The sequence below is a fragment of the Durotheca rogersii genome, assembly GCF_024521655.1.
Source record: "Durotheca rogersii strain YMJ 92031201 chromosome Unknown GGS23scaffold_13, whole genome shotgun sequence".
In the NCBI taxonomy this organism is placed as follows: domain Eukaryota; kingdom Fungi; phylum Ascomycota; class Sordariomycetes; order Xylariales; family Xylariaceae; genus Durotheca; species Durotheca rogersii.
Genome location: NW_026251244.1, coordinates 85,093 through 98,279, shown reverse-complemented (window position 1 = coordinate 98,279; position 13,187 = coordinate 85,093). Strand labels below are relative to the sequence as shown.

At 53.0% G+C, this 13,187-nt stretch overlaps 5 protein-coding genes across 5 annotated transcripts; 3 read left to right on the top strand and 2 right to left on the bottom strand.

Annotated features, from left to right (window-relative positions):
- Nucleotides 1-758: 758 nt before the first annotated feature.
- Nucleotides 759-2,091, top strand: GGS23DRAFT_92008 (ribosomal protein L37ae). Its single transcript, XM_051521398.1, has 3 exons — nucleotides 759-964; nucleotides 1,122-1,286; nucleotides 1,369-2,091. The coding sequence occupies exons 1-3, from the start codon at nucleotides 915-917 to the stop codon at nucleotides 1,430-1,432; spliced, it is 279 nt and encodes a 92-aa protein (XP_051371016.1). The 5' UTR covers nucleotides 759-914; the 3' UTR covers nucleotides 1,433-2,091.
- A 1,314-nt stretch (nucleotides 2,092-3,405) lies between these two features.
- On the top strand, nucleotides 3,406-4,731 carry GGS23DRAFT_91970 (uncharacterized protein). The gene has a single exon (XM_051521397.1). The coding sequence runs from the start codon at nucleotides 3,542-3,544 to the stop codon at nucleotides 4,211-4,213; it is 672 nt and encodes a 223-aa protein (XP_051371015.1). The 5' UTR covers nucleotides 3,406-3,541; the 3' UTR covers nucleotides 4,214-4,731.
- Nucleotides 4,732-4,934: 203 nt separating this feature from the next.
- Nucleotides 4,935-7,242, top strand: GGS23DRAFT_91967 (uncharacterized protein). Its single transcript, XM_051521396.1, has 2 exons — nucleotides 4,935-5,398; nucleotides 5,478-7,242. The coding sequence occupies exons 1-2, from the start codon at nucleotides 5,014-5,016 to the stop codon at nucleotides 7,091-7,093; spliced, it is 2,001 nt and encodes a 666-aa protein (XP_051371014.1). The 5' UTR covers nucleotides 4,935-5,013; the 3' UTR covers nucleotides 7,094-7,242.
- Nucleotides 7,243-9,449: 2,207 nt separating this feature from the next.
- Nucleotides 9,450-10,617, bottom strand: GGS23DRAFT_605621 (universal stress protein family; the record flags this gene model as incomplete). Its single annotated transcript, XM_051519784.1, has 2 exons — nucleotides 9,450-10,109; nucleotides 10,201-10,617. The coding sequence occupies 2 exons, from the start codon at nucleotides 10,615-10,617 to the stop codon at nucleotides 9,450-9,452; spliced, it is 1,077 nt and encodes a 358-aa protein (XP_051371013.1).
- A 150-nt stretch (nucleotides 10,618-10,767) lies between these two features.
- Nucleotides 10,768-11,930, bottom strand: GGS23DRAFT_91943 (uncharacterized protein). The gene is made up of 2 exons (XM_051521395.1): nucleotides 11,252-11,930; nucleotides 10,768-11,080 (listed from the first exon to the last, which is right to left on the bottom strand). Exons 1-2 carry the CDS (start codon nucleotides 11,671-11,673, stop codon nucleotides 10,918-10,920), a joined length of 585 nt encoding a protein of 194 aa, XP_051371012.1. The 5' UTR covers nucleotides 11,674-11,930; the 3' UTR covers nucleotides 10,768-10,917.
- Between the last annotated feature and the right edge of the window lie 1,257 nt (nucleotides 11,931-13,187).

Genomic DNA, 13,187 nt, shown 5'->3' with positions numbered 1-13,187 from the left:
GCGGTCACTTCCCAGGGGACGCCCGTCGAGTCAAACACTGGACAGGCTCGAGTCGGAGATGTGAAGACAGGTCCCGATATTTGTCGAGACCTTATTCATCTTCTAGCCAGGCTTATATATCCCGAGACAAGAAATAATATGGCTGCGCGGATCGGTTGGTTTGATACTCCCTCCCACCCCCGGGGCCATGCCGCATTGTGTCTTGGCCCGGGATGCATATTAAGGATGCTTTTCAACTCGGTAGGAACCGATCGCAGGTTTAGCTACGAAAGGGAATCTGGGCCGTACGTGCCTCGGCTTCACCCCTCCAAACGAATGGCAGCTCCGGTGTTTCGAGACGGTCAATCCGATCGACCAAGCCGTATCTCTCGGCTTCGTACTGGAAGCGGTTTAGTCGGTTTGACGATCGCGGCAAGGGTGGCTCCTATGGGTGCCCTCGCCTGTAGCAAGGTTGGCCAATGGGAATAGGGAATCTCCATCAATTACCCACTTCGGATCGGAGCATTCTGAACTGGAACGCATCGCCGCCGTTGGTCATGGACACAAGCAGCAGAGTATTTGATGCCCCGAGTCACATGACCAAAGCCAATCCTTCACCCTAATCTTTGCCCCTATCTGGGCTCCTTCAGGTCGATCAGGTACCCGTGTACCTCTCATTCAACATATGGTCCGAGCGTCAAGTCCTCTTCTTGTGTTATCCAAAAAAATAAAAATAAAAACAGCGCGTCGCTTAGGCCCTACATTACGCCGGGACCCCACCACCACGGAGCAATTTCGAAATCTCCCTCCATCCCTCCATCTCGAACATTTTCGACGACGACCCGGAACGAGACATCACCACCGCATATCGCAACACCCCCCTATACATTCATTCAGCTCCTAGCTGTTGTCTACATACTCCCCGGCCTTTCAAAATGACGAAAAGGACCAAGAAGGTGGGAATTGCCGGGAAGTACGGTACTAGGTGAGTATATTCATTCTATCGAGATGTACCGTTAGCATCTGGCGGCTCTACGAGACGGTCCGCGAATCGACAATCCTCCTCCAAACCCTCACCACCATGCTATATCTACAAGATTACAACCGGCGGCTGACAATAACCCTTCCCTTTCTTCGAACAGATACGGTGCCTCCCTCCGAAAGCAGGTAAAGAAGATGGAGATCACCCAACATGCTCGGTACACCTGCACCTTCTGCGGTAAGGTGTCTGTTAAGCGTCACTCTGTCGGCATATGGGACTGCAAGTCGTGTGGAAAGACTGTTGCTGGAGGCGCATATACCGTGTCGTACGTGAAACAATTATGAGTGTCCAGGGCGTTAACTCCGCTCAGTTGGGACGGGTATGATGTGCTGACTTTCATGTTGTAGGACTGCCGCTGCCGCTGCCATGCGATCAACACTGCGAAGATTGCGAGAGATCCAGGAAGTTTAGGCATAGGCCGGATGATATATGGTGGCGGTGGTTAGTTCCACGCTTGACTTCGGCGTACAGGAAATCGGGTTTCTACACAAGCCATGAGAGGTCATGGTAACGATCGATTAAATCCACAACCAGCATCAATAAGATGTTTGATGGATATGTGAACAAATTCCGACAATTGTTCGGGTCATCACTGCGGCCCGGCTCCATAATATGCACAATGTGCTCTTCCATGTGAACGAACGCTCGAGGGAACTATTCCAATGTTATCTTCCAAGCTTAGTCGTCCGATACGCGATTTTCACCTATCTGCGTACCCAGGAATCATAGCCGAAGGTTTCTCTACGTCATCCTAGTGAATGCAGCTTGATGCGCCGATGTTGGGGAACAGTGCCGGGCCTTCTAATTCTGGCAGCTTTGGGAGGATGATAGGAGGAGTGACCGGTGTCTAGGTTGTGAAGGCGAGGTCGGTAGGACGATCCCTAATGTCCTCTCCGGTTCCTATCCCCACCAGCCTGACCACTTCGACGCACATGCCATCAACGTCACCCACTAAGATGAGTTATCTAGCGACCTAGTAATCGTGTCTGTCTAGAAAGCTGGGGTGTAGGTCGACGCACACTCTGGGAGACAAATGGCATGGCCGCGAAGGACCCAGACGAGACTTACCGTGGCGACAGTGAACCGGCCCCCTGCTTTCTCTCACTCGAGCTGACTACTGGATCTCTCGAGGCGAATTGCTGACAGATAACGATGATTAGATGCAACGATGCCTTCACTATAAACCAGCTATCAAGTCTTGCCCTACCTATAGGTACTTAATCCATCCCCCCAACCCCCGCGCGCCTGGCCTCTACCTGGCCACATAGGCACCGTCCTCTCGATCGTCAGGTGTAATTGGTCTCCCTCCCACATAATAGCCTGCGAGGTGTACGCAAATTCTACGTGGGCTATGTCCTTCCCGGAAATTTACAGGTCCCGTAACACAGATTCGGGGAATGCCCACTCTTGGCCTACGGATCAAGAGCAGCATAGGTACATTTACGACGCAAAGAGCTGAATTCAGAAGCATCCCCCTCCCCCAAGAGGACCAACGGAGACGCTGGCGATTGTAGGCAGGTATAGGCAAGAGTTGTGAGGAGACTGGTCGCAATGTAGGCAAGTGGACAGGAATCGCGGGGGAACGGGTCCTTTGGAGGCGCCTATGAGTTATGTTCCTTCGTCAATCCTACCAAGTGGCCGACCACTAGGATATGGGAATGAGAGGAAATGCTGCATTAATCGCAACATCACAGCACGCATCGTGCAGTTTCTGTTTTATTACCTCCCATTAGGCGTACCCGTACCCGTAGAGTGCCATGCATGTGCCTAGGGGCCTGAGCGGAATCCGACCATCTGCCTCACCCCCCTGCCCGCCTTGGAGGCAAACATACCGTTTTGAGAGGGACCCTGCTGGCGCCCGGCGAACCGACGTGGGGCTACTTAGGTAACGTATGGTGCCTCTGTCTACTTGGCAAGCGAGGTACAGCATCAGATATCGAAGCCCAGGAGAAAAGCTAAGCGCAGGAGAGCCATCGTAGGTTAGTAAGTGGGAGTAACGTATGCCTAGCAGTTTTCCAGTGACGGATTTCGCAACTAGACTCTGTACCTAGCCGTATTTTTCTGGGACGAGACGGATGGATACTCCCTCTTGTCAAGGTGCGTTGCCGGGCATTTATCATGAGAAACATGGAGCATTTCCACGGTCGTCGTCTTGTGATGACGACTACGATACTGAAGTAGGACGTCTCAGGATCAAGTCAGGTTCGTGTTTGCGTATGACGTGTTGTCGAGGGTGTTGGAGGAGAGTATTGTGACTACCTGCTTACCCTATCATAGAGACCAAGCCTGACGACTAACTCCTTACTGGGTAGGTAATATTAGGCGTCTACATCCAACATCAGTGAACTTTGCATGCGTTGGGAACCTTCTTGGAGCCCACAAAACGGGCTATTTACAACGGAGGATTTGCAACCTGTGACTCCTTTCTGGTATATAGGTACATCGTAGGTATCCACGGCTACTTGAGTACCTGATCTACAGAACCCGCCTACGTACCTACCAGGTAGCTGCTTTATATGTATGTACCTACCTAATGTACCTAGAGCAGCCTTTTGTACAGTACTTGCATCTTTTCGTTGTCCTTCTGCTTCTCCTCCGTATCCCCTAGGCTTCGCGGACATACACGCGCCGTATAACGCACACCACGCAAATACAACACCACAATACCATCCACCGTACCCCATAGCGGACTCGCACACAAGTCGTACCTACATCGCGGGATGGAACAGGCTTCAGCTATCGCCTACTTCCGCTTTCTTCGGGTCACCTAACCCTCTTCCACCATCGGCTAGACACTCAGCTAACCCCCGCCCCCCTGACCAAATCAACTTGCCTCGTTTTACCTATTATCTAATTGAAAGTTCGTCAGGACATTCCCAACAACGACCAGGTAAGGGGGGAAAGGCTACCCATTGCTTACCTCTTCCGTGCCAATTCCGCCACCATCGGCTTCCACGTCTCCCTCCGCTGTCTTTGGAAGCTAGTCCAGTTGGCACGGATTATGCCACTATCGCTGCTGCTCCTGACTCTTTAATAACTCGCCTATTCTACTTGCAATTCTTCAGACGTCGTGCAATCATCTCTGGCGCTGATATTAATATTAAAAAAAAAACTGGGCCTACAAACGCGCGGAATAACGGACTTTTCGACCGAGAGAAAAGAAGAGAGGGGGAGAAGAGCCCGGAGGAATGAATAAAAGGTCATAGCTCTCTGACCACCGAACTATTACCTATTTCTGGCATCGACACAGCAAAGCCCTGATCACTTGCTCGCGCCCGTGGTAACAAATAATTACCTTGGCTGGCGGTACACGCGGACGCATCACTCATCAGCCATACCTACCTCAGTCAAGAACAAGGCCCCATTCACCTACCTCTCATACCCACCCCCCTTGCCTACTCTTATTTTATTTTATTTTACCTGGCTGCCCAGCTAGCTTCCCATCATCTTTAATTCGTCAGTCAAAATCGGGCGAGCCCCTCGAACATTATCGGCACTTATCGACTTATCTCTGTCCCTCTTCCCTCTTCCCTCTCTCTCTCTCGTCCTTACCCTCGCCCTCACTCTCCCGCCTCTCTATGCCTATCCGTCCAATCCGTCCACTCACCCACTCCCATCCACCCGTACCTTGGTGTACTCATATAGCCGTCGTCGTACATACCTCCATATACGTACACCCACAACCCAAAACACGACACACACACACACACAACACGTACACGCACCCGCAGCTACAATCTAGGCTAGGTAGCCCGACGCATCCATCTCCCGTCCCTCACCAAATCCCATCCTCCATCCACCCTTCGTCCACAACCAACCGCCCACCTCCTTAGCCCACCCACTCAAATCGCTGGTTCTCCGCGACGAATTAGCACTTGCCTAGCCGCACGTAGGCTTGCTGCCTCCTGCTGCAGTACCTCATACACTGGACTTACATCAGATCACGTATATGTTGTATTCTCAACATCAACAGTTCATCATAATCTGCCGTGATGGCTGATCAATGCATTGTGTGTCTGGAAAATCTAGACCCGAGGCTGTCATCACCGCCTTCGCAGTTGCTGCTATTTTCCGAAGACGATGACCGGTTGGAGAGCTCCTCCTCTGGTCTGCCGACGTTCACGCACACAGAGGCAGCAGCAGACCCCGACCTAGAGGCACCACCACAGCTGCTGTCATCATCGTCAGCAAAGTCTCCACTCCGCAACGCCACCGACCTTGCCAATCATGACACTCCAGACAGCAAGATTGCCGTCATTCAGATTTGCGGCCACGTCCTGCATGATGCCTGCTTGCGGGAGTGGACTGGAAAGGCGAATAGCTGCCCCATTTGCCGACAAGCATTCCACCTCGTGCACGTCTACGACAAGGTTGGAGGTAAGTAGGCGAGCCCATCATCGTGGCCGTACACCTTTGCGGAAATGAGCTAATTGTTGCCTTCCTTCTCCCCTCCTAGGTACCCAACTGTCTTCGTACAAGGTAGAGGACAAGAAGCAAGTCGCCGAGTTCGATCCCCAGGCATGGTTGAACGATAACCCTGAAGAGGAAGAGGCGGCGATTCCCTGCGCCATCTGCAACCAGTCCGACCACGAAGACGTCCTGCTCCTGTGCGATAGCTGCGATGCACCCTACCATACATATTGTGTTGGGCTTGACAGTGTCCCCCGAGGGCATTGGTTCTGCCTCGAGTGCTCAGAGGCTGCTGCCGAGCTCTTGGGCGCCGAGCTTCAGGACCCAGACCCCGATGTAACCGGCTTCTCCGATGGCCGTTCTGATTATTTGCCGCGCACACAAGCCGCCATGCGGCGGGTGAGGCGGCGAGCCCGATCTGATGAGTGGCAGGGTGCCTGGGGTCAAATTGCAGGCCAGGTTTGGGACGCATTAAGCCTGGACCTCGATAACCACGACGACGACGACGACGCTTTGCGAAACTACCGACGGTCGCAGCAGCGACGAGAGCGGGAACGACGCGAATACCAGAGATGGCAGCAACGCTTCAATATAGCGACTCGCCTTGGGGCGCACGACGTGTTCGCTCGTGGTCTCCCGAATTCTATCTCACACGTCGTCGCACACCGACAACAGCACCCGCAGCCGCCCCCGCCCCCCCAGGAAACGCCGGAAGAGAGGCAAGCCTGGGGCGCGCTAGAGAAGGCTATGGAAGCCAACAATACCACTCGCACCACTCCAAATCATCGAAAACGAAAGTCCCGCTCGGTGACCACCTCCCCAGTTGAACCACCACAGCAGCCAGAACGCAAGTTAAAACGGCCGCGGACCAGACGGGCACCCACGACGGGCGAAGCATCGTCCTCCAATGGAGCCTCGACGCAGACCGTACATACTCCTGTCTCGTTACCTTCTAGGTCGACCCAGCCAGGAGCTAGCCAGGCTCCATCCTTCCTCTCTTCATTATTGAAGGAGGTCGAGATGAGCACGCCCTCCGACGACGAGAACGTGCGTGCCCTCTTCAGCATGCCGAAGGCCACAGCCGATCCGTCATCACCCGTCTCATCCCCGTCGCCTTCTGTTTACAACAGCCCTCGAGCCCTCTCGACTACTCCGCCGCCGCGTGGTATTAATGACCGCCCGGGATCACCGCTCTCTCTCAGCTCGCATATAGAGCCGATCTACCCGCCCGCAAACTACATGCCAACCCGAGGCAATGGTGATCATAGCGACTCCGAATCGAGATCGCGCCAATCTGTACGCCCCCATCACAACAGCGAGGCGCGTAGTCATTCTCCTGAGATTCGGCAACCTCGACCACGGCGCCGACAATCGGCAAATATCAGCAGCAATTTATCTCTGGCGCAAGATGTCTCCCCGACGCGTGCGGCATTGCCGTTTGAGATGAAAGAAAGTATCAGTGGCATTGTTAAGGACGCACTAAAACCTCACTGGCGGTCTGGGCACCTCACAGCCGATCAGTACGCCTCGATTAACCGTGACCTGAGCCACAAATTGTACAAGGAGGTTTCTGAGGTTGCCCTCAACGATGATGCTCGGCAACGCTTTGAGAAAATCGCAACCAAGGAGGTCGCAAAGGCCGTTGCGGATCTTAAGGTGTGACCTCGCCGCAAACCTCGTCGTAACAAGGACGAGAACAACGAATACGAACAGTGGGCATTTATGCGGCGTTACAAGGCTCACGGAACCATCATTGGAAGATTCGAGCAACCGGTAGAGTCATTGCTCCTGTCTAGATACCCCCCCCCCCCCCCCCCCCGAGTGGATTGTTCTGTTTTACTATCCCGAGGCGGGTCAGGTTTGGCCATGAACCTCCTTTTTTGCGTGCATACGCATGGCGTTTGGCATCAGTTCAATAGAAGGGTTCTCCCTATAGAGGCACGGATGAGATGGCAAATGCGCGAGATGTCGATAAGGATCATTCTATTGTTCGTGGATAGGAAAGACGACCCATCTCAGAGAAGGTGCGGATATTGATAGGGCACGAGGTTATGAAGAGGAATATCAGGCGTATCGGGCATATATAAATAGAGCATCACCGATGTAAATGACGAGGCGAACGCGATAGAGACGTGACATGTACCGATGGGAAGCATCGGGGAATTGATACTCTCGTTATCGCTACATAGCTCGTGGATGAGATAAATCTTCATCGGTACAACATTACGAAGTAGGGACCCTAAAACGAATTGATCCGTGAACTGCCGAATGCGTGCTTCTGCGGACCTGAAATAGAAAACCATGATACTACTCAAAGTCGACGATGAGTGAGATTTGTACGCGCGGGCTCGCAGTAAAGGGCAAGCTACAGTAGTAAAGTTTGATTAGTAATTACGGCTGATACGCCGGACCTTTTGGCCCCGTTTTCCCCCGCCAATCAAGCGGAGGCTTCTTTTTTTTTTCTATAAAAGCTCTGTAGCGCCGCCGGTTTCCCTCCGTTCCCTTTCCTTCTTTTATAAAACCAAGGCACGGAATCCTTATCGTCAGGACCTATTCCCGCGAGAGAGCGGCTCTGCGAAGCTTCTCTCTCCTGCTCTAGGAAACGTCCTGATCATTTACGCGTGCCGAGAGCGAGCGACACGGGCAGCCTTTTTTCGCTAGCAGTACCTGCAGGTTTTGAGAAACAACATTCACTGGGTCGCTGTTAGATAGACGCTGCCTACATTTCCTTTGGGGGACTCTTGCTGCCTCTTCGTAGAGCGGAAAGGAGAGGGGGAGAAATGGAGAGAGGAAGAGGGAAAGCGTGGGAGGGAGAGAGACGACCTGCCCCGCGGCGAGGCGCAGTAGTTCGTGGATGGCTTGCTTAGGAGGCCCGCGTCAGAGCTGGTCGGTCGATAAGGCGGCGTAGACGGGATGGGCTAGGTAGGGCTGACGTCGATAGATGTCCACAGGTACACCCGCGCGCGCGTTATCGTGGACGTATGAATATCTACATGAGAGCACGTTCATTTACGTAGACGAACTGGTTAGACGGGCGTTCCCATCACCGTCGACGGATAAGTGGCCTACGGATCACTCCTACATATTCTATAATCAAGCGCCTATCCTTCATATAAAGCAGCTTGGCCTGGGTGATAGATGCCGCATAGGCAGCTACTTGAGCCTGCATCTCCGAAGAGGAAACGCGGGCGTCTACATTTTCCTGTAACGGAATAACGAGAGCTAGCTAAGGCTTCACGGCGATGGCAACGAGTACCGCCGATAGACCTCCGTAAATAACTAGGTCGTGCCACACTATATCACTCGATATACTAGGGCGGTGTTGTGACGGTTTGGCGTGACGATTTGGCTTACTTGGTATATACTTACCCATCCACCTATCTACCGACCTATCCAAGACCTATTTGACTGCGGGTTGTTTTTATACCTCCCACTCTCGATTACTACCCTAAATATACAACCACCTCTGTATCAAGTTGAGAAAAAATCGACTAATCAAGAGGCTAGGGGATGTAATGCACTACCGATCATCCCTCTCAGGAATTTTAAATGCACTTATCCCCCCGTCTCTCCTACTCACTCCTTATATGCCAAATACACCGTTGTCATCAGCTGCCTAGTGATAGTTTGGCAGCCATTGTACAGAAAAAGTTCGTAAATGTCTATGGAGGAGAGATGCTTCCTTGTTTATTGGACATTGGTGCTGTGTAGCAAAGGCTATGAACGCTATAACACACATAACGCGGCCTTGTTAAATTAGGTAGTTAAACACTACCTTGAATTTTGACGTCTTGTCTAGGAGCCTGCTTACTATGCAGATTATACTTCCACAAACACACACCCTCTCTCCCCTTCACGCGAACACCGTTAGGGGTAAGACCGCTATATAATCCGTGTCGGTCACCTCTCCCTTTAGCGAAGGCACGCGCTTCCGCTCTACGCCGGTGATTAGGAGTAACCGTGCCGAGAGATATACCCTACGTGCTCATGATACCTCATGGGCCCCCGTACCTGACTGTCATGTCTTGGCGGCCCCACCTAGCGGATCTTCGTCACTGTCGGCAGACCCGGACCTATGCTTCCTGGTCTCGGCTCTGAGGGCGGCCCCTTCATTCGACTCCATCTTATGTAGGCGCTCTCTCTTTAGCAGCTCCGCGCCCGTCGTAACCTCGAACTCCCCCTCGGAGTCCGATTCCGATTCCTCACGATCTGGCGACTTCTTCTCAGCAGGCAGGCCGCCCTTAGCGACTACTGCCAGAACTTCCTTCGACACCTCTGACATGGGTTTGCGGCCCGAGTTCTTCAGCAGGCTGGCGGGGTCGATGGGTTTGATGGTTGGGTCATAGGCTGCTGGTAGCCCGACGGCTACGGCCACGCGGTGCGCCTCCTCATCAGCTGTGAGGTTAGGCTCTAGCTCGTAGACACTGCTATTCTCGCTATCTGCCTCGTGGGGTTGTCCTAGTAGCATCTGCGCATAGCTCTGCCTCGACGGGTCATGCGCCCGCTTAGCCTTCTTCTTCTCGCGCTTCTCATTAGGACGTACAACAACGACAGGCACCGGCGAATACTGCAGACAGTATTTCGAAAAAGAGCTCCGGTTCACGAGGAAACCCTGGACCCCCTCGAGGCTCCGGCCCTTTGTACCGACGATTAGCATGGACGGCTGGTAGATTTTTATCTGGCACAGTTTCCGTTAGCAACACAATTACTATCCGAACGCGCTACCAACCGAACGGCCAGGCGAAGGGATAACGCGGTGATATACTGACAAGATGCTGGAACGTGTTATGCAATTTCCCAACAGCATATTCCAATACTAGACCAATGGCACGATTCTGGGTATTCTTGGCCTGGATTGATTCCATCAAAGCTTTTGCGTCTTCCTGATACGCCTTATCGGTCAGGCGCGCTTGTGTCTCGATGACTCGGACACACACTATCTCGTCACCGTCATCTACCAGCTCGTCCAGCAGCCACTGCAGAGCGTGGTCGGAATACGAATTGTCGTCCACGCCGACCATAAATGTACGATGCCGCCGCTTAAATTGGAAGCCCGCATGTCGATAATTGAGGGTGAACGAGATGGGATTGTACTCGGTCGACTCGCCGAGGGGAATGTTGTCGAATGCTACGTGGGACTCGAACCTTTGCGAGCGCGGAGACTCTGTTAGCGTTTCGGTTGCCATCAGCTAGGAGAGCAATGATGGAAAACGCAGACGATGAATGGAAGAGAGGACGGAGATGAGCGGGTCGACGGTGATAGAAGCTGGCTCCATGTAGACATCTCTCTCTGCGCGAAATTCGAGAGGTTGCTAAGAGCTCAGCCAAGTAGAAGTACTAATGCCCAGTGTGCTGCGCCGTCGTCGGTTCGTCCTCGAGCTTTGGGGATACAAGAACGATGTACACGCACGCTTGGCTGAGGGACACGGGGCGGGGGGTATAGTGAGCGGGGTAGCACGGCGCAAAGCTGACGAATGGCGCTCCGTTTAGTGTAGGCCACGCGAGTCAAAAACCAGACTAGCTCGACGATCCTGACCTAGATGACAATGCGGCATCCGGACATGCGACCACAAGGCCAGAGAGCGTGGATGCGCCGACCCCGTCTTACTCGAGACCAGCTCGACAATCGCCCGAGGGATCGGAGATGACCTCATCCGTAGATTATTAAGCTGGCCCACGACAAGGCCGGACAAGGCTGGACAAAGCGAACTCCTCAACAGCCGACGGGTCCCCATCGAGAAGCAGTAGTAGCGCCCTGCTCCCTCTACCAATAATCGGGGAGATGCAAGATGCCAAGAGGAAAGGAATACAATGACTCACCTGCGATGCGGCGGTGAAGCCGCGCGAATCCGACTGCCAGCATGGGGCTTCTTCAAACCCTGGGGTAGCAACGGGTTGCGTGGAGGCGCGAAGGTCACCGAGGAGACGGATCCCTTCCTAGATGGAGGCCCACTACTCCCCGTACTAGAGCCCGTCTCGCCCGGCGTTGTAGCGCATACGTCCCCGGTGCTCTCGGTAGCTTCCTTCCCCTTTCCCTTTCCCTTCGGATCGAATACGGCTCGCTGTGCTGACTCGAATCTCGAGGCGATCGACTGCGAGCTACTCTGAGGCGTGTTGGCACCAGATGATGGGCCACCCTTCTTCTCGATGGTGAAGTAGTCGGATCTTGTGGCCGTCTGCCGTGATTTAGGAGAGACTTGACTCTCGGACCTTTTCACTGGAGCGGGTCTACCTCCAGACATATTTCTCCCCTTTCTCTCTCTCTGAGTAGTGAAGTTGTGGTAATCTAGATAGCGCGCGATGCGGATACTATCTATACCTAACTCACGTTGCCTCGGTCAGAGGGCGGAGGGGGCAAATTCGTACGGACGGCATTGGTCACGAAAGACTTGAACTGAAGCTCAAAGGGGTAGCTCGGGGCCACCCGTTCTCGTGATGGTCTGATGGGGGCGTGTAGGGAAAGGGGGCGAAAGTCTTGAGTTCTCGAAGGCCGATTTGGCGAGCCACGTGGGCCAACAGGGATGGATGTCACGATGAATATCGACTGTGAAACACGAGTCGGTCGATTGGTTGATGGTATGTTTTGGTAAACGACAGGCACAGAAATGCGCGCGTGGGTGTGCTCTCGGAAAGCGTGGGCGTAATTGTCTAGAGGGCGTGCGAAGATACGAGTTAGCCGCAAGTATTGAGCCTCCATCTACTATAATATCTTGGCGGACGGACCACTCGCAGCAGTGGCGGTCGCTGGGACAACGAGGTGCGTGCAGACACCAAGACGCTGCCCCATACACAACTGGAGAGAAGGCGAAGGAGGCATGCGCATCCAAACGGCTGAATAACGTCCTGCGCATAGACAGGCAGCTATATGATGTTGATAATAGACTTGACTCACGGTAGAATAACACAGCCGCGTCAAGGCACGCTAAGAAGAAGGAGAAGGAGGATGGGAAGAACAGGATAAACGGCCGAAGAAGTCGGTCAAGTAGTAAAAGAGGTAAGGAATGGAGGGAGTTCGTCAAGGGCGTCACATCTTGAATGATGGTAGGAATAAAAGTCGAGATTGGGCGGCCATGGACGGAGGAACTAGGTACGGGCCACGGTCAGATTTACATATCGAGGTAAAGGGCTTAAGGTCGGAGGCAGGCGGTACGCAAGATGGTTTGGTAAGATACATGCATTTAACATGGGTCTTCCTGGGGTTGTGGAGGTAGCAGGCGTGGTAAAGATGCGTACCGTGGGCGGGTAGGTACCTATATATTGTATGTACTACTATGTATCACGCCTGCCCTGAAAATCCACATACGGATCCATTTATACAGGTACATAAGTGCATACCTAGGATTTATGTACCTATGTACAGATCCCCCTCCCTCGTATGGGAGGCAAATGAAGTATTTAATGTAGATATCGTATGCAATGTACCCAATAGGAGCTACCTCAAGTAGGCTGCGGCGAAGAAGCTTCCTTGGCTCCTTCCCTCTCCTCGCCTCTCACCTCTCCTTCTCCCTACACCGGACTAACCCAACTGAGAAAGACCTTAAGCCTAGATTGGGAAAACGCAGGAAAGCGTTGACTAGAGCTGTAGCCAAGAGAAACTAGTTAGACCTTGCGGTAGATGAACGGTGCAGGTTGCGCTCTACAGGTTTCCTATTTTTACCCGCTACAGTGCACTACATTGACTGCACACTTCCCTGCTTGCTGCAATTTGATGCATATGTACATGTATATGTACATGTATATATAGGTTGCCGCCCCT